This window comes from Calypte anna, chromosome 13 (assembly GCF_003957555.1).
Source record: "Calypte anna isolate BGI_N300 chromosome 13, bCalAnn1_v1.p, whole genome shotgun sequence".
NCBI classification, from domain to species: Eukaryota; Metazoa; Chordata; class Aves; order Apodiformes; family Trochilidae; genus Calypte; species Calypte anna.
In genome coordinates this window covers 8,634,361-8,661,260 of record NC_044259.1, presented here as the reverse complement: position 1 = coordinate 8,661,260, position 26,900 = coordinate 8,634,361, and the positions used below count along the sequence as shown (strand labels likewise).

At 42.4% G+C, this 26,900-nt stretch overlaps 2 protein-coding genes across 2 annotated transcripts in view; both read right to left on the bottom strand.

Annotated features, from left to right (window-relative positions):
• NSG2 (neuronal vesicle trafficking associated 2) overlaps window positions 1–11,409 on the bottom strand; it is a 36,654-nt gene extending 25,245 nt beyond the window's left edge. Inside the window, exons 1-2 of the mRNA XM_030459034.1 lie at window positions 11,369–11,409; window positions 10,699–10,849 (exon numbers count right to left, since the gene is read on the bottom strand). Coding sequence (XP_030314894.1) covers window positions 10,699–10,827 — 129 coding nt within the window. The 5' untranslated portion in view covers window positions 10,828–10,849; window positions 11,369–11,409. The remainder of the gene's footprint in view (window positions 1–10,698; window positions 10,850–11,368) is intronic.
• Window positions 11,410–18,485: 7,076 nt separating this feature from the next.
• On the bottom strand, window positions 18,486–26,584 carry C13H5orf47 (chromosome 13 C5orf47 homolog). Its single transcript, XM_030459404.1, has 5 exons — window positions 26,308–26,584; window positions 25,284–25,372; window positions 23,730–23,832; window positions 19,952–20,035; window positions 18,486–18,619 (listed from the first exon to the last, which is right to left on the bottom strand). Exons 1-5 carry the CDS (start codon window positions 26,582–26,584, stop codon window positions 18,486–18,488), a joined length of 687 nt encoding a protein of 228 aa, XP_030315264.1.
• Between the last annotated feature and the right edge of the window lie 316 nt (window positions 26,585–26,900).

Below are 26,900 nucleotides of genomic sequence, written 5' to 3'. Positions count from 1 at the left end.
ATACACAGACACACACAGACATACAGACGCACACAGACACACAGATACACACACACACACAGACACACAGATACACACACCCACACAGATACACAGACACACACAGACACACAGACACACACCAGTTTTTAGCAGAGCCTTTGCTATGCTGACAGCCTCCCAGGCGTGATCAGCTGTGAGTCTCTCTGAAAGAAATCTAAATGAGACCTTGTCAAAACCCAAAATAATTCTCTAAAGCAACAACTATTAATGTAAGGGCAAATTTAGAAAACAAATAATTAATTGTATAAAGAAAAATCTTTATATTGTTCAGCATTGTTGGTTTTTGGTATTCTGCAAAATTCGAAAATGAATAATTAATCTTATAAAGAAAAAAAATTTTATATTGTTTAGCATTGTTGTTTCTTGGTATTCTGCTTGGTTTTCTATTTTCATTTTCCAGTTTGCTGATTTGGTTTGGGTGGGAAAAAGGTCTGCCTTCCCCACTCACTGCCATCACTCCTTTTTCACCTTTCCTTCACATTTAATCCCCAAGAAAAAATTTCTGGCAGTAAAGTGTTCCAGATATTCTAACCAAATTATCTTTGATTGTACAGTAATAAAACCCCCACAGAATCCACAGTCAGCACTTATTTATCACTGCCTGCCCCAGAGGATCTCCAGCACAGCCCAGGATCCCACAGTTTCAGTGCAAACAAGGTACATTCATCTCACACCATGACAGCTTTCCTAGGAGAGCCTCTGGTGTTTATTACAAACCACAGCAAACAGAATGATTCCCATTCCCTCCTCTTGTCTGCTATGCAGCTTTGCTGACTTCAGCAGAGCTCTTGATTGAAACTGGTGAAAGGGAGTATAAAATTGGGGTCCTGCATAGGTTGCAAAAAGGCATCTGAAGTAAAAGAAATGCCCAGCTCCTCATTCCCTTTCTGCAGTGTTGCTATGGGGGAAATGAACCTCTCTGAGGGGGCAGCTTCCAGAGCTGGCAGCACTGCTTGGCTTGCTCTGGCCTCATGAATACAGACAATAAATGCAGACAACTGCAGCAATGCTTAAGTAATCTCTTGACTACTACCAAAAAAAAGACAATTAGCCCCTTCCCCACCCCTAGTGCAGCAACCACATTCTGTCCATTGTCTGCATTTGCCTCTGAGCCCTCCACTCCTCTATGCTCCCTAAGGTTTGTCCTCACTCATACTCCTCATGGTGAGAACAGATTGGCTGTTTAAATTGGCATCCCTAACCATCCCTAAGCCAGTCCACATTTTTATTTTTTATTATTTTATCATCACCATCAAGCAGCCTGCACACCTGCAAATAAATATTAAAAACCAGAAACAGTCCCATCAGCTATTTGGATTGTCCAAGTCTTTGTGACTGCTGGATAAATACCCTTTGAATTTCTTTGGACTCTTGTCAGCCTTTGTGTTTCATTATCCAGGCCCTGATTCAGCACTAACTTATGCCTGTGCCTCACTTTGTTCATTGTGATCATCCACCAAAGAGTGCAGCATCCCTGCCAGCTCAGTCCAGCCTATCTATAGCATTTTAAAGCCAATACTCTCGATGGAGTTCAGAGGAATCCTAGCTTAAGGGATCTCCCTGCAAGTTTCATTGCTGCTATAACCTGTTCTTAAAGTTTTCACACTCTTTCCCAGAGAGCCTCCACCTTTAAAGTGCAGAGAGACTGTGCTGTTTATGACAGATGCAATGAAAGAGACTCAAATAAGTTACCTGGGATTTTCTTCATTAGACATACAAATTAGAACTGTTCTTTGAAAGTTGCTTCCTAGCTGAAATCTGCAGACTGATTGTAGGACTAAAAGAAAAGAGAAAAGAGCTTCCAAGGAGCTGCAAAAGACACATTTAATTACAGTGCTCTTGCATCTTCTTCCAAAACTAAGTTTATCTAGCATTTGAACTCATTAGCTTCCAATCCAGTGAACAGCTTAAGCATGCAAGTAGTCCTATTAACATCAGCTGGATTAGTCAGATATTCAGGGTTAAATATGCATTTAAGTGCTTTGGCCAGATCAGAGTTTAAACTGGCTTAAATCACCTTCCCAAAGCCACCTGTAACACAGATGCTCAGGGCTCCTGAAGCATTCCTCAGCAACACTGCTCAAAGCATTTTACACAGCAGCATGACCCCAGTTTCACCATATTACTGCCAGAGGAGTAGAGGGAAAAAAAAGAAAGAGAGGGAAAAAAAAACCCAAAAGGCTTAGTAATGTGCTGAGTCACATCAGCATTGGTGGCTCAATCAGGCAGACAGACCTCAGCCTGCTGCTACTTACAAAGCACTGTATTTCCTGGTTTTTATTAACTGAGCAGTATCAGAACATTCTCCATATAAATGTAACATTCATGGGATTAGGGGCTAGCAGGAGATCTGGCTGAGGTGGGTATGAAGTCAGATACTCCATGGAAAATGACAGCTCTCTGTCCTCAACCATCGTAAACCAGCAGGTGTAGCATCTCCATGTCTTGAAAAGTTCTTACATTCTGTTCTCTGTCTTGCATCTTCTGGTTCCTCATTCCATTCCCTCAAATGCTTTGCAGGAAGCAGTCTATATAAAATGGCCTATAAATTTTTAAGATCCCAAACACTACCAGGAGAAAAAGCTGTATCTATCATGCTGCCCCACACAAGCAAGATTTTTTTCTAATGATGCTGTTTGCTAATACATTTATCGAGTTCTAAACCTAAATGCATTTATTATTCTAGGCTTAATGCTAGTGACACCACTGGAATCAATTGGAAACTTTCCCTCAGCTTTAATGAATGCAGCACCAGGCACCTTTCTATGCAGTGATGCCTTGGCAAATTATAGGTGTGCTGAGGTGAGGAACAACAGATGAGAGTCTGCATACAACAGCAGGAAATTGATCATCGACAACCTTGAGAAAGTAAACAGCAGAAGAGTGCTGGGAGATCTAGAGATTTGGGATGCCAAAAAGAAAAATGCCAGCTTCTAAACAAGTGGACCATATTAAAAGCATTTGTTTTCAGGAGGAAGGAGCAAAGTAGACGTGAAACATGACAAATGGGAAAAAATCACATTAAGCATGGAAATTTAAAAAAGGATTTTCCTGCAGAGGGATGAAGTAAGTGTTTCAGAAAATTAACTGATATGAATTGTGAGTCTTGTCTGAGACTGACTAAATGTAACATCATTTCTTGCCACTTTACGTTTGCATTTGAGCTCTACGGTTTCCCCTGAAGAAATGAGTAGTAATATTTAATGTAACTGGCATTGTGAAAACTGTAAATTATTCATTTGGAAAAGGACATGCAGCTCTGTCATAATTCCCACTTCACTGCCACCATGCATGTAATATATTGAGGTTCAGGTGCTGCAAAGTGCAAACCATAAACATTTAAAATACTACTTCCCAGGATTATTAATAATGAAGAGTCTCTCACTCAGAATGGCTTTCAGATCAACAGAAAGGATGAACAAAATGTGTTTCTCCTACCAAGGAGAAAGGTTTCCTCTGGGTTCAAAGCTGGACTTTCTAGGCCCACAAAATGGTTGTAACATATCCAGCAGTTTCCATGTAGGTTACTCATGCTCACTTTTAAATAAAAATGAGACTCTTGGCTTCCACAGATGTGGCCTTTCCTCATGCCTTGCAGATAAGACAGCAGAAAATACACACTTGTCACTGGCACTGATCTCTTGCTTTCCTTTGCCTTCATTACTCAACTGAGCATCAACAGCTGAGAAAGGCTCAGACCACAGCCCAGCTGCAGAATGCTGCCCAGGTCACTGATGATGGCAAGATGGAAATCCCCAGACTTGACACTAAATCTGCTGTGACAAGTTGGTTTCTAGGATTACGTGCTACAACCCAAGGGGTGGCTGCAAGTCACCACCTCCTCACACACAGAATTCTCCAGTGAGTTACAAGCTCTAAGCCTCACACACAGCCAGCTTCAAAGAGCAAATGGGATGTGCACACTGCCAACAGTAGCTGAAGTTAAAATACTCAGCTCTAAAAGGGTATGGGAAAAGAAATGGGAAAATCATGTTTGAGGGCTTAAAACAATCTCTTTCTTTGCAGGTTTAGGATGACACATTCAGAGACGTGAGTTGCTCCACACCTACTGCAGCATCTCCTGTGCCCCCTTCTGACTCTTGCACTGGCTACTGCTAGAAATAGGACATGTTGGACAGGATGGTCTAGTATTCTGAGCCTATCTGGCAAAAACCATGCTGTAGACTTCCAGATTTTTTGACAATTAGGTCTTGAAAATTTTTCCCAAATAGTTCTGACTGTGTCCTATCCCATGGGAGAGGCAGCTATGCTTACAAATCTATGGGATGAATACATCTTACCTAATACTCCTGACAGATCTACAGGATATAAGTAATGGCAGTCCCCTGGTCACTATTTGAATACAAAAAATGCCTGAGTATCAAGCAGCAAAGCCAAAAAGAACACAGAAAATTTAAGAAAAAGATGCTCAGGGATCAAATTCATAGTCAATGGAGAAAGCCACAGTCAGTAGAAACACTTGACTTTTTTTTCTTTTTTTCACTGTGTCAGCTCATCCAATGGGTTTTGTGATGGGAATGAGTTTCACAGAGGGAGGTAGGAAAAAATCAGTCTCCTGAATCAGTGCCAGGAAGATATTCCAGGCATAAGGAACATCACAAAAGGACAAAGACAGCAAATGTAATCAGCTCTGGCATCACTGATGAATGGCAGCACAGAATGCAAAAGCTACATTAGGAGCTGAAAGCTGCTGAGGAGGAAAAAGCAGAGCTTGCAAGCACAAAGGCAGCTTGGAAATTATTCAGCTAAGTCTCCCTACAAATCCCGAGGTGACCAAAACCATCAGGAACCCACAAGAGGTTGCAAAAGGGTGACAAAAACTGATTTCACTAGGTTCAGCCCAGAGAGGGCATAACAAACCAGACAAAAGAACCAACAGCTCAGCTGTAGTGATGGCAAACAGGCGAGGGTAACCTAGCACAGCTTCACTGATTTCATCTGAACTACACCCATTTACACTAGTCAAGAACACTGCCCAGACTTACCTTCCAGACCAGTAAGTAACTGGTATGCTTGGTTTACTTCACAGTCTTGCTGAAATATCCCACACCTGCAGCAATGGGCTTTCATGTTAGAATAAGGAATAGATTGCAATGGGCTTAGCCAAACATCCATAGCCTAACACACTTCTGTGCCCATTTCTGCTGTTTCTGCAGAATGCAGCTCTAGGAATTGCAATGCAGATATAATTGGGTTTCAGAGAGGCAATGGAGCTCACAAAACCAGACCTGAGCAAGCTTCAAACAACCTAACCCAGACACTGAGAGCAGTGCAGTTAAGGAGAGAAATTTCTGCTACAGGCTACACAAATCCTGGGACTGTCCACACTCCCGAGCTGCAGCAGCTCCCGGTATCTGTATGCGAGTGAGGCAGCTGAATGCCACCCCAGGCATCTGCAAAGGCTGCAGGCACAGATTTGGATTGCAGCAAAGATCTGCTCAGCCCTACAAGAGGGGTTCAGTGTGCTAGAGAGGCAGGCAGCCTGACAGCAGCCATGTACAAAGGGGGAGGACCACAAACTGCCAAGAACATCAAGTATGGTTGTCCAAGACATGCTAAGAGAATTAAAAGGTTTCCCCAGAAGCCCTGCACTGCCAGAGTGAATATTGCTGCAAATATTTATTACAGCTTAATGAGAAGAGGCGTTGTTTGCATTCAGATACACATTTAGAGGACAAAGAGATTTACACTGTGCAGGAGGAGGACAAATGTCACAGGAGAGGAAAGCTCAGACTTCAGTATGTGTGGGGATTAGGCAGAGTACCCTAACGGGAGAGAGGAAAGGATGAAGAAATGCAAGGCAGCCTGCCCGTGCCTTTGTGATTGCAATGCTCTGTTTATTCCCTTCCTTTCTTTTACTCCTGCTATATTCAATTTTGCATCTCTTTTACCCTGCCTCTTTTGCATCCTCCTCCTCCTTGTCCCATCTCTCCTTTTGCCTTTGCTCCATCCCACTGAACTCACGGGCACAGAGATTTCCCCTCCCAAGCAGGGCCCGGGGGGGATAAGCTGCCTCTGGCTCCACCACCTGCACCAGAACCCCAAAACCATCCCCTTGCTGCCCTGACTATGGGCCCTCAGGCTAAAATCACCGAGGGAAGGCTGGCACCAGGAATTCAGGACAGAGCTGTAATTAGTCCCCTAGGTACAAAAGCATTCATCCAGAGTACTATTAATTATGCCTGCTCAGCTGACCAGGACAAAACATTATTTTTTATGTTAAACCAATAGGAACAGGGCTGTCAATACAGGGACCCTCCGGATTTCCAGGAACTCTTGATTACTCCATGTAAAAGCTCAGCCTTGACCACTCAGAGCAGCCAGGGAGGGAGAGAAGCAATAGGATGGGAAGGGAAAGCATCTGAAGAGATCAGTTACATCTGGTTTTTTCTGCCTTGGTTTGGCTAGCAGGAATTTGTCATGACAGAAATTATTTCTCAAGCCTCCAGGTGCATTCAAAATAAAGAACAATGGGCCACATGATGAGACTTCTGCAGCTTCCCTCACAAAAGAGATGCCGGATGTTTGTTTTCAGCCCTGTCAATAGCTTGCATGCCCTTCTGCCTCATGTAAAATGAAGATTTTCTACTGCCAGAAAAGAGGCACTTCCTGCTGGATTATACTGAAGTGAGCCCATGAGACAAAGAGGTCCCTTGTTGTTGGTCATGTTTAAAATTTCAGTGAAACAGTATGGTCCCTGAAAAGCTGCATAACTGCATATCTTTTACTGTAATCATTGCAGAGACACAAAATTATCTGCCAAAGCACTTTGTCTGCACCTAGGAACACAAGTGAACAGCTAGCCTTCTCCTCTTTGGTCCTAAAAGAAATAAATACTTTTTTGTTTGCTTTTTCAATAAGAAGAAATTAAATTCAGAGACAAAAAAAGCCAGGTCAAGGGCTTGTAACCTGTGGTGGCTATTATTCTTATTACATGGGTGATTTCAGCAAAAAGGCCACATAAAAATCCTTCGTAAGCATCTGACTCTGCCTTCTGCAAATGCCCCAGCAAGAGGACAGGAGGCATGGGGAATGGTTGAAGATAGTCAGTAAATATAAATACACAGCAGGCTTAACACCCTAGGGGAGATCTTACTGTCCTGAGTACATTTTTCCCCTTGCAGCTGTAGAACTGCTGACAGAACACGGAGAAGGCTGACACTGCAGGAGGAATAGCAATCCTCATTTGGTGGAAAAAGAAACAGCCAGTCCAGCAGCCAATAATCTTAAAAAAAGGTTGACAAATCCAAGCCTCCTGGATTTCTGCCTGAATTTTTCCAGCAGCATCAAGGTGGACATCAGAGGAAGCTGCTAAACTCACTGCCCTTTGAAAAAACATACTGTTAAGAGGGCATCCCCAAAAGGACAATCAGTAATCTTAAGCATACCTTTAAGAAATTGCTTCCCCCTCACATGATTTCTTATAATTAAGAAACTATCTGGAAAGAGATGGGATTCAGGGATTATATCACATGAGCAAAAGTAATTTTTGTTTTTTCTTTGAATTCTTTTGATGATAGAGGAGAGGGAGCCAGACACAGAAACCACTTTGAAAGAGATAAAGCTGTAGCAAAACACCTTCAGACGTTAATGCTGAGAATCACTTCGAGTGGCCCTCAAATGATCCAGTTATAAAAATATCCTTAAAATGAAGACAAATCAGGTTATTTGATGGCCTTAAACCAATTTTCAGTATGTAGATTCCATTGGCTTTGAGGGGTGTTTTTAAGGATCTGCAAAGGTAAGTATATAGACAAACAGCAGGTTTGTTATCCTTCTTGCACACAGGTGTCTAAGACTCAACTGGAAAAAACCCTATAAATTAACAGAGCTGCAAACCTTTGCCATGCAACATATATGCACCAGGTGAAGGCACAGCTGCACACTGGTAGTAATAGAAGTTGGGGTGCCTTGCAGAGACCTAAAATACTCTTGGATCACTAGCCAAAAGCTGTACCACTCCTTTTCCAGACACACTGAACCCAGAGCAAGCACACACACAGCCCCAGGCTGCAGCCAAACCCTCTGCACTCCGGTTTTGATGCACCCTGGATTGCCCTAGACCCAAGGTTAGATCTAGGTTGAAAGCTCACATTGTCTCAACTGAAGATACCTTCTAATGCTGAAGAGAAGCCCAGAATATTTAGCAGGGTGGGGTTTTTTAATCTATCTTTTTGTTTAGATTTCACTTACAGGAGGATGCAGTGGGTCTTTGTTGCAATAGCAAAGGCGATGCGGTTCGGGGCAGGGGATGTGCCGGCAGGGAGCAGGCCTGGGACCATTGATTGCCTCCTTGTGGATCAGCAAGAGTGAGCAAGCAACACGTTTGTTTTTCAGAAAACAAGAGAGCAAACCCTTCTCGAGCTGGGGCACACAACCCCCAACACCCAGCCTGCTTTGGTACGGTCATTTATGCCGCACCCCACGCTAGAGGTGCAGAAAGCATCTTGTCTTATGTTTTCACTGTACCGATCAACTGCTGGCAGATTTTAGGAATAAATAGAAAAAAAAAAACCCAAAAAAAACCCAAGTCAAATTGATTTTAGAGGTTTTCTTCTAGCCCTGCGCCTCCTGGCCTCAAGGCAAGTCCGAACAAGAATAGTCTGAAAGACTTGAAATCCATGTCTACTCTTCCTCAAGCTCAGTCTGACTGAATTCAGTAGCAGCTTCACTTTCCTAAGTTTAAAGCTGAAATTTTCCCCATCACTTAACCTTTTGGAAAGCTTTTCACCTGAGGCTCAGTGCCTTATTAGCAGGTCTTTTAAGAGACCTTCTGCCCTAGGGTGAACACCCCCACAGAATCTCTTCTACAAAGGGCAAAGGAAACAGACTGTGAATTCTTTTGCTTTTATCGTTAAAAAACCTCTCCTTCTTGCTAGCAGATCTCCACTCCCTCTTAACTCCAGGCCTACGCACAAAGGAGCTGAACCCCAGCCTGCAAAAATCAATACCATTGACTTCAGTAAGTTCTGAATCAGGGTTAACACTCTTGGAGACACATCCCACTCTTCAGGAAAGAAAAATATGGATTTCAGTGGATGCATCGACAGTAACACATGCTAATGAAGGTAATGTAACCTGACAATGTGTGAATTATTGATGTAGGCATGTTTAAACAGAAAAATCAGCAAGGAATCTCACCAGAATCTCACTATACTCCAGTGTTTGTTCACCAACAGGCAATTGGAGCTCGGTGGTTGTGAGAACACTTGTTATCACTTTATTAGCTTGAAAGGATTTTTGTTAGGTTGTCCATGTCTCACCTGATACAGGAGTCATTTAAATTTCACTTAAATTGTGTGACACTGTGTGATCTCAACAAGCCATCTGTACTGGCATCAAATGACTGACACATCTGTAGTTCCCTCCGAACTTCTCAGATGTTTATGATAAATCATGCAGCTTTGTCTGAATTATTTTCCTTAATCTTTTTTATCAGAGTGATAGATAAGGGCCAATTTAGTCTCTCTTTCACAACAACTCATGGAAGTATAACTCTCCTGAATTCAGTGAAGTTGCTCCTGGTTGCCATGAGGTGCATGGAGAATGAAACAATCTCCTTTGGCTGGCACAGTTGTGGTTTCCAGACTGTCAAGGCAGTAGACTCAGCTCTATTGTAAAATATTGTAAAATCATGTTATGATTTTACTTTTATATCTAGGCAGTTTTATCACATCCATCATGATGCTCTTTGAATATATTTAGACAAAACTCATTTTGTACTACAGTAAAAACAGGATATATGTTCCACAATCATCAGTGTTAATTTTACTACTATTCCTGTGAAATCTAATGATTCTGTCTGTACTTTCTGGTGAGTTGGCTCTATCTCTGTGGCATCTGGGAACTCCAATGTAGACAGGTTTTGCTTTTGTAAGGACTGTTGAGGCAAACAGATTTCTATGGTCTCATCATGACCTCATCAGGTTATAATGATACGCAGCATCACTGCACTGATAGAGACAAAAGATTTCCTGGTACATACAAATCCCCAGCCACCAAACCACAGCCAATCACCAGTGCAATTTCTGGATGGTTTAGTGCTGCATTCAGCTCTGAGTGTTGAGTGGGCAGGGGAGAGAGCTGCCCCTGGCTGGAACCCATGGGGAAAACAAGGCCCTGGATTGCTCCATCACCACGCCAGGTATGGGAGAACTCTGACGCTCTCTTCAGAGAAATCAGCATCCTCAGTGCCCAAATAAGCTTTGCAAAGCCATGGAGAAGAAAACAAAGCTTAAGTGCAATAATTTAAACAGGTGCTTATTTTAGAGGCGGTGCCACATTACTCTCCATACAGGCCACTTATCTTACTGATTAATAACAACAATGCATTGTAAACTGCTTCTCAATTTCTCCAGCACTTGCAAGAGAAACACAAGAAGACATCTCCAGTTGTATGTATGAAGGAAGATTTGGGATTTTTCTGAGAAGGAAAGGTGTCAAGAAACAGTTGTGTGCTTAACTGCCATGTTAAAATAGATAAACACACTACCAAAGATAATCCCTTTTTATGTATCGAACAGACACTATGACACAGCTCATATCATCAGAGGCCAATAACTACCACAGCAGTGAAAGCCTCGGGGCACGTCTGTGCATAATCATGCAGGAGCACCGTTTGATATTTTCTTTTACCTTTTCCGGAGCTGGGAACTGCAGGTGATTTACTTCCAAAGGTGTGATCAAAGGAACTGTCTGAAAACCATCTTCGTTGGATGGTGCTTTGTTGTTCTTGTCATTCAAATTACTCCCCAGCTTCACCATTCTTGGACCTTGCTTTCCAGACCTAAAACCAGCAAGGCAATCGATGTCACAAGGGGAGCAGGAAGGGTGTTGGGGGGGGGGGGTACTGCTGCTGTACCCCGCTATGCTTGGCACATCTGTTACCCGGGCATGGATGCCCAGGATTTAAACACACCATACACGTATCGCACCGCGATGCTGCTTCACACATGGGTTTCGTCATGCCCTACACAGACACCCCACAAATATCCCTCAAACCCCCTGTGGTCAGCTCAGAGTTGCTCCTTCCCCAGGTACAGACACCCCGAACAGCATCCCCACTCCCACCGAAGCGACCGCTGTGAGGGAATAGAAACCCAGAAACCCTCCCGTGCAAACCCCACGCCCTGGGGTGGGGGATGCTTGGGGGGTCCCCTGACCCCATATTACCAAGGCCGGGGGGGGCTGGGGGTGCGCTGTGAGTGATGATGATGTTGAGGTGGGGTGGGGTAAGGGCAACACCCCCCACACAACCCCCACCACCGAACCCCTCCCTATCTCCTCCCCCGAGCCCCCTACTTACTGCAAACCTGGCGGTCACTGTCGGGGTCCCGGCCCGGGGGTTGAGGCGTGGGGCAGGTTCCGCCGCGCGGTGCTGAAGGGACAGCGCTGCGCCCTGCGCTCGGCTGCGGCTCCGCAAGCGCGACTGAGGGCGGGAGCGAGCGGCAGCTTCTCCCCCCCCCTCCCCTCCTGTTCCTTTCCCTTCCCTTTCCCTCCCTTCCCCCCCTCACCAACCTCGGCTCCCCCCCCCCTTCTCCCCTCCTCCCTCCTTTCTCCCTCCTCCTCCTCCTCCTCCTCTCCGCCACACGCGCGCGCACGCACCGCGCGCCGCCGCGCGGCCTCGGGCACCCCCTGGCGTCCCCGCCGCGCACGGCCCCGCGCACCCCCCGGCGGGCGGTGTCGCCCCCTGCAGGCAGCGCGCGGAGTGAGGCGGGGGCGGCTCCGGAATGGACCCGGAGTGAGAACCCCACAGCCCTCGGCATGGGCGGAGAGACCAGGGGTATCAGCAGCTTCCCTGTGCCGGTGGCTCACGGCCCCAAAGTGAAGAATTCCTTCTTAGGATCAAACCTAATCTGCCCCCCTTGCAGCTAAAAAACATTACCCGTTGTTTTACATGTCCTTGTAGAGCCCTCCCCCAAATTTCCTGTAGCCCCTTCAAGTACTGGAAGGCCCTTATAAGGTCTCCCCCAAGCCCTCTCCAGGCTGAACAACCGCAACCCTCTCACCTTGTCTCCAAAGGAAAGATGCTCGAGCCCTCTGATCATCCTTGGGCTTGCTGCAGGAGCTCCATGGCCTTTCCGAGTTGGAGCTGGACCCAGGACTGCAGGTGGGGTTTCACCAACATGGAGTAAAGGGGGAGAATCACCTCTCGGTAGGCATGGCACAGGCACAGCATGGGCTGGAAGGGCACTAACAGGAACGTGTGATGCAAAACACAGTTGCACAAAGGCTGGAGAGGGGCACGTGCCAGCTGTGACACTTCCACAGCTGTGACATTTCCACAGCACCCTGCACAGGCACAAATGAGGGCAGGGGTTGGAGAAGGTCCCAGCTGGCTGTGGTGCTGCAAAGAGACAGGAATAATGCTGCTGGTGGGTCTGGTGGGCACCCCATTGCCCTCCCCTCTTTGGCCCACGTTGCCATTGAACACCATGTCCCTCACCAGGGCACTGCCCAAGGTCAGTCACTCATCTCTGGTGCCTGCTCACACGCTGGAACAGCAAGACAAGAAACAGCTGCTGGCCCTGCTCAGCTTGCACATTGCTGTCCACATCATACTCCAGAAGCCACTCTGGTAAGAGATCCCCAGCACCACAGGAGGTGCTGCCACAAAGTGCCTGCCTGGCTTGCCAGAAAGCACAGTCCCACCCTCCAGTGTCCCTAAAATCACCAGGCCCTGCAGGATGAACTTTGCTAGGAGACAGGGTATACTTTGGAACTACTTTAGCCTGATTTGTTTATAAATATAGAATTTGCTTCCAGAGCTTGGAACTGGCATCTTTTACAAGATCTAAATATATTCCTAAAAGGCCTAAACTGTTTCCATATTAAAGCCTTTTAGAACTCACTTGTGAAAACTCATTTGAAGCCATACTTTAGCAGAGCAAGTGAAAGCACAGAATGCTTTGGTCTGAGCTTGTTCACTTATTCACAGTGGTTCAGTGTCAAGGGTGAGAAGTTCTGAGAGGTGATTGCTGGACATGGGGCAGCTAAAAACTGCCTGCTACTGACATCACTGTACACAGTGCATTAGAGAGCCTGGTTCTGATATCTTCAACAGGTTTTAATACTTGGGTTGGAATTTTCTGCACCACATATTTGCATAAGGCCAAACTTCCACAGAAAATTTCGTCCAAGAGAGTTTTTCTGGTCTTAAAAATAAGGTTCTCTCATTTAAAAAACTTAATTTTCAGTAACTTTTCCTCAGTGTTAAAAACTGTTGGCAGGTAGCTTTTTAAGTTCTCAGAGTCATGTGCAAAAATTCAATCACATCATAAGGTTTGGGGAGTTCATATTCAGGAAATCCAGGTACCAGAGATCCCCTAACATTCCATCAGACGTATGCACAGCTCAAGATTTTCACTGTAACTACAACTCCATGTTGTTGTAGAATAGACCAGGAATAGAAACCTACAGAGGTACCTAGAGATGCAACCTAGAGCTGGCAGGTTGTGTTCCACAGATAGGGGAAAGTGTAGGACTTGCAGTCTGAAGCAGCACATAAAAACACTAAAGATTATTGAATAAATCATTACCATGTAATGTTTTAGTATTATAGTAATACCAGAAAACAACCATCAATGCCCATCTGGACTAGGATCTGTGAAAATATATAACAGGCTATAAACCCTACAAAGTCCTTTTCTCATATTTTGGCTCAGGATAAAAATTAGGACCTTCAAAATGTAAAAAAAAAAATCAAAAAACACCTAATGGTGGCAGAAGAACAGTCTCATCCCAGCTACTGCCTGCTCTCCAGATCCTGAGCCAAAGCCCTCTGGCACTAAAGGGGCACTGGGCTAGGCTAGGTACTTCATCTCAGTTCTTTTCAGCATCCCTGAAGGTGGCAGAATCCATCCAGTGTAAATCCCCACCTTAATACAGAGACAGCAGGGACAGCAGGGAGAGGCTGTTCTGGGCCATGCCCAGTTGGGCTTTGAATATCTGCAAGGATGGAGAAACCATAAATGCTCTGGAAGACCTGTTTTGGTGTTCATCCAACTTTGTAGTAAAATAGGTTTTTTTGTATTTTTTAAAGAAATTTCCTGTGTTTCTGTTTAGGCTTATTGTCCTTTGTCCTGTCACTGGGACAAGTGAGAAGAGGCTGGCTTTGAGCCCCCTGGGTATTCTTCAGGCTGGACAATTCCAACTCTTTGAGGCTCTCCCCTTGTGGCACACAGTCCAAGAAAAAAAGTGCAACTGCAGCAACTCTTTCCCTGACTTCAATATATTACAGATTATCTCATTTGAAGTGATTTGGCCATCTAAAGATTCACAGTCTCTATAGTCATCTTCCTCTGAATGCATCCACTTAAACTGCTATAGTTCCTCTGCCAACAAAATGACTATTTGCATCTCAGGGACTAGGAAGTATTATTTAAAAATGCAAAGGAAACGTTGCATTGCAACTCTATAGAAATGGCATTGTGATTTTCCTCTTTCACCTGGTGATTGCCAAGGGACATGAGAGCACTTTGTTGAAAAGCCAAGTGATGCCCTTCACATCGTGCAAAGGCATCCTGTGATCTGAAACCCAAAGTGTTCTCATTGTTTGGTAATCAATAGCAAACCACAACCTTAGCAAGACCTAGGCAGATCCTCTGACTTAAGAGACCTCTTAAGCAACACTTAAACACACTGATGTTAAATCTCCAGAGTCACTTGCACAAACCCATGGAAAGTGTGGTAACACAATGAAAAATCAGCTTGTTCAGTACATCTGCTCATTTGAACACACTGATGTACTCACAGAGGTTAATATATTAATTTTGTCAGTTACACTTAAATACTCTTCAGAGTAACATAGCTGAGGGGAAATGGAGTCACATTCTTTACTGTGCATTACTACCCCTGTAAAATACCTTTCACACAGCTGCAAATCTACTGGTAACTAAGCAGAACTAAACTCTGATGGAAATATTCCATATTACCCTGAGTGTGCAGCTGAACACTGACAGTACTTGAGCACTGGGCAGGTAGAGCCACCTTTTCACTAGAAGACCTTGTACCTATAAGTACTAACAGCAAGAACCTGCAATAACTGAGCAGATGCTGCTTTTAATGAGTCATTAGGCTAGGAACACATTTTAAGCAACACCTTTCAGGGGCACCATCTGAGAATTTTGGCTTTGTGGTAGAGGGAGATGTGTAGAGAGATCCTGGATCTCTCAAAACCCTCCTTGACATTACACCCAATACCTTCCATTTCCTCCATGAGACTGAAATAGCCCTGGAATTGCTCAGGGTCAGTATGCTTCATTTCAGTATGAAAACACCTCTTTGCAACATGCCTCTTTCACAGACAAACCCCCAGGACTAAATTTATGCAGCAGGACACTTTTTGGAAAAAAACAGATGCCTAAATTTGCCAGCAAGATCCTAAAAGTGAACATTCTCTACAGACAACGTTAAAGCAGCCCAACTGAATATGAGAAATCAAAGACAAGCATACAGATTTTTTCTTATGGAGCAAATACAGAGTCTGACATTTCCACCCACACAGAGCAGCTCAGTGATGAGCAGTAAGACAAAGCAGCAATATGAGCAACATGAGACTTGAGAGGAATAAACAATATATCTCTTCTGTCAACAAAAATACATCTCTTTTTCAGCCTTTTAATAAGACTCCCATGAAATATTATTTTCTATTTTCAGTTAAACAAATGAGAGCAGAATTACTGTCTTCATTATCAGCTTACAATGAAGATAATTTGCAGTTATTAAGGGGCATAATATTTGTAGTAGCATTTGGGTAGAACATTTCACTGTATTGTAAATTCTGCAATTTGTAAACAAAATGTCAGCCACAAATAGTTCAGCCTCTACCCTCTCTAAGCCTGGACATATAAACTTACATATTAATTGATATTATTTTACTTACTTGTTACTTGGCCTATGAAATTCTTATGCTCATTGTCTCTCTCCATAAGATACACTTTCTACACACCATGCCTTTTCTCCTATAGCATTCTTGCTGATTTTTGTAAGTATCATGATTTTTGTCTGTTTTCAGACCTTGAAAAACTGGGATCAGAGTTTTAATTAAAGTGATTGTAAACAGGCAATAGGAATTACTAAGAAGAGGAACTACAAAATTTGAAGGAACAAAGTAAGGGCAAAGTCTCAGGAAGCCAGACTATGCAAAGCCATCAAGATATGGCAGTCCTAGGAGTAACAGCTCAACCTCAGACTCTTTTAGCAAAAGACCATATTTGTTTCTCAAACATCAAGGTTAATCCATTTCAAAATTTGTCTAAAAAATCTATGAAAACCAGCACACAAGTTCCAGAAACAGTCTGAGACAAACTCAGCCCTGATCTGAATCCTGTGATGTAACAAAAATATACTATGAGAATTCAGATCTGCTTTTTTCCTGGAGAAAACACCCTGATGTGGACAAAGAGTAACTTAAAGCACATCAGCATGGGAAGAAATCACACCACACCCTCAACCTAAACCCAAAACATGGGACTATTAACCACTAAAATGCTTGTCTGAGGGAACTGCAGGCCTGTAGAGGTTATAAAAGAACAATTCTGTTCCCTGCCCATGCCCCCCAACTGCTCCTCACTGCTCATCTTCTGTGGTTTTTGCTCCATCTAGGACAACAGAGTCCAGCAAGAAGGGCATTTATGTTCTTTTTCTTGAGAGAGAGCTTCACAGAGAAATTAGTACCATGGTCAAGAATTTTTCCCTTCTATGTAGTTGAAGGAATTTAAAATACCAAGGGGTGTAAAAAGTGATCATGTACATTTTAAGTTGGGGTGAATTACTTGTATTCATTGCTGTGGGGGTACATATATATCCATTGGTGCCTCCTGTCACACATACATTAGGAACAAGAAAACAACCATACAGCTAAAATGGGGGGAAACCCCAACATGTTAATTCATTATTAATTTCAAAATACAAGAGATTACAAAGATTCTGGAAGAGGAAGAACATTTGTCAGTGCCTTAGTGAACCTTCCTGTACAGCTCTTTCAGTCTGCCTCCATTCCCTGTCTATTGCAGGAATTCCAGGCGTGCAATAAATGTCACATGTTCACAGCATGAATGTGTTCTTGTCACCATTTCTGGGAGACTACACAAATCAGACATTCAGGAGAAGCCAAACAACATCCACAGCTCAGCTGAACCACTTCCTTGAGATACACATGGGGGATCACAATTTAAAGAGGAGATCTTCTCATTAACCTGCTCCATACATAGCACACAGAAGGATGCAACAGAGCCCATTCTAAGTGGGGCCACAGTCAGTGGGAGGTGAAAGAACTCAGCATCTTCCAGGAGGTATTCAACCTCTTTCTGGAGCAAGACATATTCCCTTTTTCCTTAGAGACCTCCATGTCTTGCTTCTCTCAAAATGAAACTGCAGCCACACACATCGATTTTCACTAACTACAAGGCAAGGAGAGATTTTCAAATATGATTTTTTTTCTGATTAGCAACTTCCTGTGAATATTTTATTAAACATTCACTATGGCCTCAGTATGCTTCAACAATTTTTGCTCTTTTTCTCATAAAGTATCTACTTAAGCAATAGCTTCCCCTGCTACTTCAGTTTGCTGGACAGCCTGTCCAGCAAATTGTATACCTGTCAAAGTATAACTGCTTTGTTTTCATCCCAAGTCCTATCTTCATGGTTACATAAGTGCTTACACAATGAAAATACACATAATACACAAACGAGCCTATATCCCTGAGAGTTATTTAAAAGCTATAAATCCAAGTTGCATTCTCTTATGTTTTATATTTAAGGACCTACTGCACACACAAAATGTCACAGAGATTTGCTTTCAGTCACTTTCCCCCCAAAAAAACAACCCCAGAATTGAACTCCTTGCTGAAGACAGTTCCTTAGTCAGAGTCCATGCAAAATTGTATGAGAAGCTTTGAAGTTAAAACATGCACAATGACTGCCATAGAAGGCCTTAAAGACAAAGACATTTACTGGAAGTAATGACAAAGGTTATCTTTTAACTTTCCTGAAATCTGACCACATCAGAAACTCCACATCCTGTTCTCAAGTTTTGCTTAAGAGCTGAAATCTTTTCCCAGATCATTAATGAAATATTATTAATCCTGGAAACTGATTACATTGTAATGACCAAGTTATGATAACCTCACAGGCCATGAGAACCTTTGCTGAACCTGCAGCAAAGGACCTGCAGAACCTTTGCTGCTAGGACGGAGGAATCTGATTCATCACATCAGAGTAGATGGGGCATGAGCAGATGAGCTGCCCAGTAAGCCAAGAATCCAGTTTGCAGCAAATGAGGTTTTACCTGAATTGGTGGCTTTGGTCCAAATTAAGCAGGAACAATCTCTTTTGAAAATGCCCACAAACTGGAAATTTCTAGAAAGGTCATTTCAGAAACACTGAAACACTTCCAAAATACATTTCCCAAGTTCCCAAGCTTATGACTGCTCAGTGACAGAGTCTCTGGCAATAGCAGCAGCATCTGTGAATGCCAGCTCCACAAAGTAGCTGTGGGAGCTCCCAAGAACCTCAGGCACCAGTACAGCCTTGATGCTGGATGACCCCAGGATGCCTGCCCAGAGGCACAGCTCTTCATCAGGGAGTGCAGGAGCTCCAGCAGTCCTGCTTCAGCCAAGCCTCTTAGCACATCCAGACATGGAAATAAAAGTGAACTTCAAGCTCCCGGGACTTTCTTGCTTGTAGCTTCACAGAAGGTTGGAAGTTGTAGCCCAAGACTGTTGGCTGAAGTTTCAAACTCTCAATCCCCCTTGGTGCCATTGGACAGACTACTCCAAGACAGAGGAGGCTGCAGTGCCTGGGCTGACCTGCCAAGAAGTGCTCCAGGAACCAGGAACTTTGGCAAGAACTCACCAAACAGGATAACTTCAAGAAAAGTGTTTCAGGCCTAACAGATGTGCTATTTCTAGCTAAACTTTGTTCTACCAATAAATCTCTAACTAGCATGGAACTGCAATGTGAAAACTGAAAGGCCTTAACCTCCACTGCTTACCTTCATTACAGAGTCATGTGTGTTTATGAAACACAGTGCAAAAGAAGACTTCTTCAGACCCATTGTAAGAGCTTGAGGTGAGTGGCTGACTATTATTTACAGATAACACAATTTCAGCTGCAAGGCTTTTAGCTACTCTGTGTGCTCTGGCTGCTCCCTCTCACCTCTACACCACAAGGTACCTCCTCAGATCTCTTGGCAACTGTTCACAGGGTTGAGATGAAAAAATTTCCAACTATTAGAATAAACTAGGGATTCTGTTCTGTGTAGGAAGGTAAATTATGTACTGAGAACAAGGTAAAACAAAGACAAAGTATGACCTCTATATTTGCACATCTGCTTTGGTTCACACTCCAAGTGAGATTTGCTATTAAAAACTTCAGGTAACTGATCTGCATTCTGAAGAATGTGAAAGAACAACATTGCTTCCCAGGAAGCACAGCAGGACAGTATGACACTTGGCTTTTGGTTCTCCAGTGATAATTTAAGGAGTTGAGAGGAGGATCAGTTGTTTCTTGAATCTCAAGTATGTGATCTAGTGCTCTGAGGTTCCCTTATTTCTGACTCCTTTTAGATAGAGGGTTTAAATAAAGTTGTTCCTGTATAAACCAACCCTCTTTTTTTCTTGTTACTTACTTGAAACATACAGCATATTTTAATGCAACACTACAATTACTTAATCTTCTGCAGTTTACACTTAAATGATCATATGAATTAAGTAAAAGAAAAAAAAAAAAAAAGAGGAAGGACTGTATTACTCAGGACTGTGAGTAGAAGGTAGTGGTGTGTGTACCAGCTGATCTGGTCCCTTCAAAGCACTGCCAACTGGAAGGTTTTTTCTAGCAGTATATCCCAACCAGTTAATTACATCATCCCCACCACAGTGGCTCTTACTTGCAGTTTCACATCCATTGCAGGCCGAGAAGGCACAGCTACCACCAGCCTCTGCTCTGAACATGAACTGCACTCTGGAGTGAGCTGGAAGCAAGGCAAAAGCAGAACAGAGGGATGTTGGATAGGGGCTAAACAGGTCCCCCTTCAAATTACCTCTGAAAGAAAAGCTTGATTTCCAGGGCTCCTTCAATCTGTGCCAGTAAAGATACCAACTGCAGCTGTAGTTTACAAGGAAAGAAACTTCAGCAACAGTTCTACAGTTTACAATCCAGTATTCCAAATTACATACTCCCCACAAAAACATTTCATCAGTAGAGGTGTACTCAATGGGGGAGAGGGGAGGAGGGGAATGAAAAAGTGTGACTTCAAACATGTATTTTGAAAATACCAAAGAACTATGACATTTTTGCTCTGCCAGAAAAATGATCATACCTTGATTGAATACTTTGTTTCTCACTTCCTTTTCCAAGCTGAAATGTCAACAATTTTAAGTAAAATCAGAATATTGCTCAACCACAAATCACAAAAGAGCCTTGATGTCAGAGTTGATACCAAAAGCACATTCCAGTTGTGTACTTGCAGTTTTACCCTCAAGAAGACAGAGATTAAACCCCTCCAGATGCTTTGCAGCCTAATGACACAATCACTAGCAGGTTACTAAAGCTCAACACTGGCATTCCAGTCATTATGTCTGAAAACATTAAGACATTATGCAACGAGGAAACAATCCTTTTATGTAAACCAATGATGTCTAATTATGACAGGTGAATGGCTTTTTTAAAACTCCATATAGCTGTTAGTTTAATGCAGTCTTTTTGCTCTATTTAGACAATTTGCTAGTTTAAAAGGGTTTAACAGTCAGTCAAGAGTTCAAATATGAAACTTCATAACAGAAGAAAATCATATCATGGTATTGAAGTCAGCTAGATAAACAATAGCTGCTGATTATGATGATATCATTATCATCTGCTTCACTATGAACAGACAGAAAACATTCACCTGGTTTCATACTCAAAATACTTGCTGAGATTCATGTATAAATGGATGAATGAACAGAAGGGTAATTGTGTATTATTTTCATATAATAATGTCAAATTTATTCAAACAAGTAAAAAAAAAAGTGTTTCTTTATGTCTTGTGTGGAGTTCTGCCTTACAGAATTTACTTATGATTCTGACAATTTAAAAAAATAGATATAAATACAGGCTCAACACTAAATGTATATCTCTATTCTTTTGCAAGCAAACTGTCACAATAATATGCTCATTAAATAGTTTTCGAAAACCAATAGCTTAGTGAAACACAAGACTTAGTGTCTTGAAATAAATATCTTGCAACAGAGCTATTTAAGCCACTGTAAAAACAAACCATTAAACAGTAGAAGCACACACACCAAACAAATAACAGACAACCTGTGTTGACTGAAATCACTTGCAGTCTTTCCACTGCCTTCAGTAAGAACCTAGATGAAAATAAAAACTTCCACTACTTTCATATATCCTTTTGAACTGAATTTTGCTTTGTTTTCTGGTTATACACAGCCAGAGAAGGCTTCTTCCTGGAGAAAAAAAGAAGATGATAAAAGAGAAGTGCCACATTCCCTTTAATATGAAAAAGTCAGACACAAAGTGTGACAAATAAAGACTGCTCACAATCTTCCCATTTACTTTAGAGCACCACAGAAGGATTCAGCTCCATAAACAGGCAAAATCCACCCCCTAGCCTTGGCAACACACACAGCCCTTGCTGCTGGGGACAGAGCTATTCTGCTTCCCAGGCATAACTGAAATCTTGAAAAACATTTGAGCCCAATGTCAGCTGTACTGAAGTATACATTCAGTACTTTGAAATAGCAAATACTATGTGTGTCTTTTTTACATGATAATTTGTTTATTTCAGCATCTAAGCTTGCTTAGCAGTTACTTAGCTACATACATACCCTGTCCAAGTAGGATGCCACATTCTGTGAGCTTTGGTTCAGATCGTTGCCTGTGGGAGAACATTACATGGAGGGACATCATTATTTTCAGTCACACTGAACTGAATCTTTATTGCAGCATTCCAAGGATTAATTGGGTAGCACCAACACATACATGAGTAGCTGTGTAAAAAAACTTCTGCCATGAGCTCAGCTGTAGGAGAAGGTATTAAGTAGCTGCAAGATCAGAGCCTTTAGATGAGGCAGAGCAGCACAGTGTTACAGTGGCTTCTGCAACAGGTGTTATAGGAGAAAAAGCCCTGAGACATCACAGATCCAAAGGACACACAACCCCCCTCCACCCAACCTCTCCTGGCCAGCAGGGACAAATATGTTCAGGAGGAAGGGTACCCATGCTCTGCCCTGTGGATTTTTTCTGTCTTACAGGTGTAAGTCAGATATGTGTTAGAGTTGCAAATAATTCTCTTGTCACTTCTGCAAACAAATGAGGAATAACATGGAGGAGCCCTACAGTGAAGCAGACAGCATTTTAACTGGCCACAAAGGAAAGAGGATGAGGATTATCAGAGAGAGGAAAAAGTTTCTATTTGAGAAGAAATTTAGAAGACTGGAACATCTCAGCATAGAAATATGACCAAGGCCAATGGAATCTTAATTGGTATAAAGACTATGAATAGCACATAACCAATACTCAACATTGCATAATCCAGACTTAGTCAGGAATTGGTTTTAAAACAAACAGAAAAAGTGCTTTTCCACATAATGTAGAATATATATATAGAATAACTGTGGAATATGTTGCTGCAGCATATTGTGAAATCTCTACCTATTGCAATAACACCCATGGTAGGTCACAGGAGACATTCATTGGGGTGGACATATTTCTGTTTTGAAAAATTCTGAGGGAGTATTTTCTTGTTCTCTGTGTGGAAATCTTATCCATACTGCAACATGCAGCGTTTTACAAAAATAAGATATTGGCAACAAGAGATTTTGGTATATACCCTGACATGCCTGTGTGTGGAAAACTTCCATCAACACAAATGTAAGCTAAGCAGAAGTGCTGCGGGTGAATATACCATTTTTAAACTTGCCTACTAACTCATAGTTTAGTATATTCTTTTTCCTAAAAACTCATGAGACCGTGCAGCCAGAAATTCCAATTAAATTTGTAAGCATACACTGTATCATCTTAAATTGTGCAGCTACTACAATGTCTCTAATTGAAGTTGCTTCAATGCAGAGCACCAGTTTTAATTCCCAAGTCATTTTCCAGTAATGAAATAGCTGTGTTCAGTGCACAGTGTGAGAACAGTTGATGGTTATGTTAAATTGTGTTACAGCTACGTTTGGGGAGCATCCAGTTTATTTATTGTCCGTGTGAAACAAACAACTTTTCCTATGTGAAAAAAATATAATTATGTTTCATGGAAGTACTACCTTAGACCAAGTCTAATACTAGTTTATTATCTATAGACAAAATTAGTCACTTATATAGAGAGATTTAATATTAGTCTAAGTCAATATTAGTTTATTTATATATTTTACATGTTCAGAAATGTAACATAAACATGTGCCTATAAGTTCATGTTTTTGATGTTAGACTGCAGCAAGCACTCTGCCAACTTGCTTTCAAGTTAATACACATCATACCCTCAATGAAATACAAGGGTTTTTAAAATATTACTAGGAGTGTCTAAAGTAGGCAGTTCCATAATTTGTGAACTGTAAAACCTATCAAACAGCTGAATAGACCCTAAGCCTAAGGATCTTCAGTCAAAGCACTTGAACTAATAATCTGCTTTCTCTAGTAAAACAAAACATTAGTTCATTACCTACCTGCTCCATCAAAGCGACTGCAAGTCAAGAGGCGACTTCTGTAGTTCTCATTTTCTTCGAGCATTTTTGAAATGACTTTCCAGACTTTATGCCAGACTTTGGACTGAAAGACAAAATTGAACTTTCTAGATGAAACATAAAAAAAGTTTGCATTAAAATAAGCACCTATAGGAGAGAACTTTGAATTCTCCAGCATGAATATAAAGTCCAATTGTTCTTTTGTTGAGGATTGGAGAGGAGGAGATGTGGAGGAGGGATATATATTTGCTACATAGTGGAAGAATTACCTCTATTTAAAAATTAAAACCACATTAATGACTCCACAGTGTTCCACAAGATACCCTCTTCCATTTTTTTCCTAGAATTCTTACTTATCCAGGAACTGTGAAAACTTGTGTAAAGCCATTAAACTCTCTTCAAAGTCATCCAAAATAGGGAAAATAGGGAAAAAATGAGAATAGAAGATTGCTGATTTTTTCCAGGAGTAAAATCTCTCATCTAATCCCTGAGCAGCAACATAATTGAGACTTCCATGCTCCGATTTCAGCATAGCAATGTCCTTTCATTCTTCATATCATATTCATATTAGTCTTATTTACAGATTTTGAAGACCTTTATTTTTGAGGCATAAAACTCCAGCTATAGTGGGCACATTTCAAACTTGTGCAGTGAAAATATTGACTTGGACCTGTTGAGAAAGGCATTCAGACAGAGGGGCAGACTAAGAAATATAAATGGCTGTTAATGTGCTAATGGTATGACTTTTGTTGGACCCCATCTGTGAAAGTAGTTTAAACCTAAAGATAATTCCTTTCTCATGGACATTTATGGCTAAAGCATAATACATATTCCTTATTATTTCTCAAGACCATTTACTGTACTAGAAGAACAATATATTATTAGCTGTTTCTCTGAAGTCAGAAGTATTTTGCTGGTCTTAAATCAAGTATCTGTCACATTACTATATTATAGTCTACCTGATTACTTGTACTTCACACACTACAAAACCTCATAATGAGTTATTGCTTTAATAAATGTGCCTTTTAAAATTTCAAGCATTTGTTGAACTACTGAACAGGAACAAATACACATTTGTGAAACAGAAAGTAATTTCATATTGCTGATGATACAATGGTGTTAAAACATCTGATTATTGCATTTGTTTATTTATAAGATGTGTGATTTCTTTGCTTAAAATATAAGAGTTAGAGGAGCTGCAGAGCTTTTACTTGCCAGGTTTCACCCACTGAGGTGTGTGGCTCCCTGGCCCCAATCCAGCACAGCATTTCAGGGGAGGCTTTAAGTCAATAGCATGCTCTCATTTTTCAAGGTACACACACACTTAAGTGCTTTATTGAATGAGAGCCAGAATCTTAAAAGTCTTCAAAGAGGGAAAATAATACCATTTTTCTTTTCTGTACGTAAGGTTTTCAGTTATAGACTACCAATTTCATCTTTTAATCTCCCTCATGCTCTCACATAGACATATACAGAACAAAAAGAAAGCAATTTTCTCAAATGCAAAGGCAGCTAATTCAGCACCCACATTAATACCTTTTGCTTCTTCCGTTTAATTACTTTATCAACCTTTCTTGAAGGGAAGGGAAAGTCAAAGGTATCAGCCTTATCCTCTCGAAGATGACCTAAGAAGAAAGTTCAGAAAGCACATTCCAAGGGTTTACAATATATTCCTGAGGAAGGTTCAGGTACCCCATCTTCCAGAGGGATACTTACTATTATTGGTGCCTTTAATTACAGACCCATGTAACATTTCACTTTGTTATCTTTAGAAAAATGTTTTTAAAGAAGAGGAAAAAATACCATAAAGTGGAAATATCTTAAGAGCAATGAGTCAGTAAAATTCAGGACCACCCTATCACTGTCACCCATAATTTCCAGCTCACACCCATCTTCTTTTTCAGAAGCCAGGTCATGTTTTCTATTTTCCCTGAATTTCATCTTGTGCAGCAGAGCTGTATTTCGTAACAGATCACAAACAATGGAAAACTGCCTAATCTTTTTTGATTGCTTTTATAAAAAAGGCACCCCCACCCACCCCAACTTTCTTTGGTCCCAAACACATTTTAAAGAAAATTAAGAAACATTCTTGGGCTGTCACAGCAATGTGGGAGCCAGCAGTGCAGTGGCTCTCGGGTTAGGCAGGAATCTCCCCAGATGAGACAAAAAGGACCCAGAGGTTTGGTGTGTAACAGAGCAGCCCTGTTGAACACAGATTATTTTTGGCCTTATTGCTATCACACGAAGGGACAGGGAAGGCTGCACTGCAGACCTGACAGGGTGGAGAATGCACCTCAACAGTGTAAGAGTTTGGGAAAAAAAATTTTTCACCATCTTCCACCTTCTGCCTAAATACCCACTTTGACTCTACTGAGCACATTAAGAAAAAAAAATAAAATTGTGCTGCATTCACCCCTGAGTGTGCACAGACTGATTGAGAGGGAAGATCCTGGTGTGCCAGGATGAAGAACACCACAGGAGAGCATCATGGTGGAGGCTCAGCCCCATGCTCTCTCACTCCCAAGCACAGAGAAGGTCCCCGGGTCTCAGTGACACATACCTTGGTGGCATCTGACAGGCTTTGCCACGCCACAGATCCCCACCACCTGCACCCTGCCACCAGCACTGGGTGGCTCAGCCTTGTCCCTGGGTGCTGCCCTCAGCCCCCAGGCCTCCCTCATGGGGCTTGGCTGGGAAGGAGAAGATCCGGCCCGGCCCACCTCAGGCTGCCAACCACCCCTGCTATAGCGGATGACAGAACCACAGCGATGGGACCCGAAGCAGTTGACATAAACCATTTGGAGAGGAGGCCTCCCCATGCTGCGGGCCGGCTCCATTTTGGAAGAGCAGGAGGGCGGTGAGGCACCACCAAGGGCTGGGGCTGAGGAGAGGGGGAAGATGGCGGGAACACCACTCTGTGGGGTGCAGAGCCCCGGCAGCCCCGTCCTCTGGGCAGGTATGGTCTGGGGGAACCTGCAATCTCCCCCAGATCGTCCCATTTGATCTGCTTCATCCCATTTGAGTGCTCCTGGGCTGGATGGGAGAAATAACCATTTCCTGAGAAGGAAGAAGGAGCTTCATGAGGAACAGGTGTCTCACACACATGGTTGTAACCTGCTCCACAGGATTGTTTTGGGCCAGAACTGGGGTTTA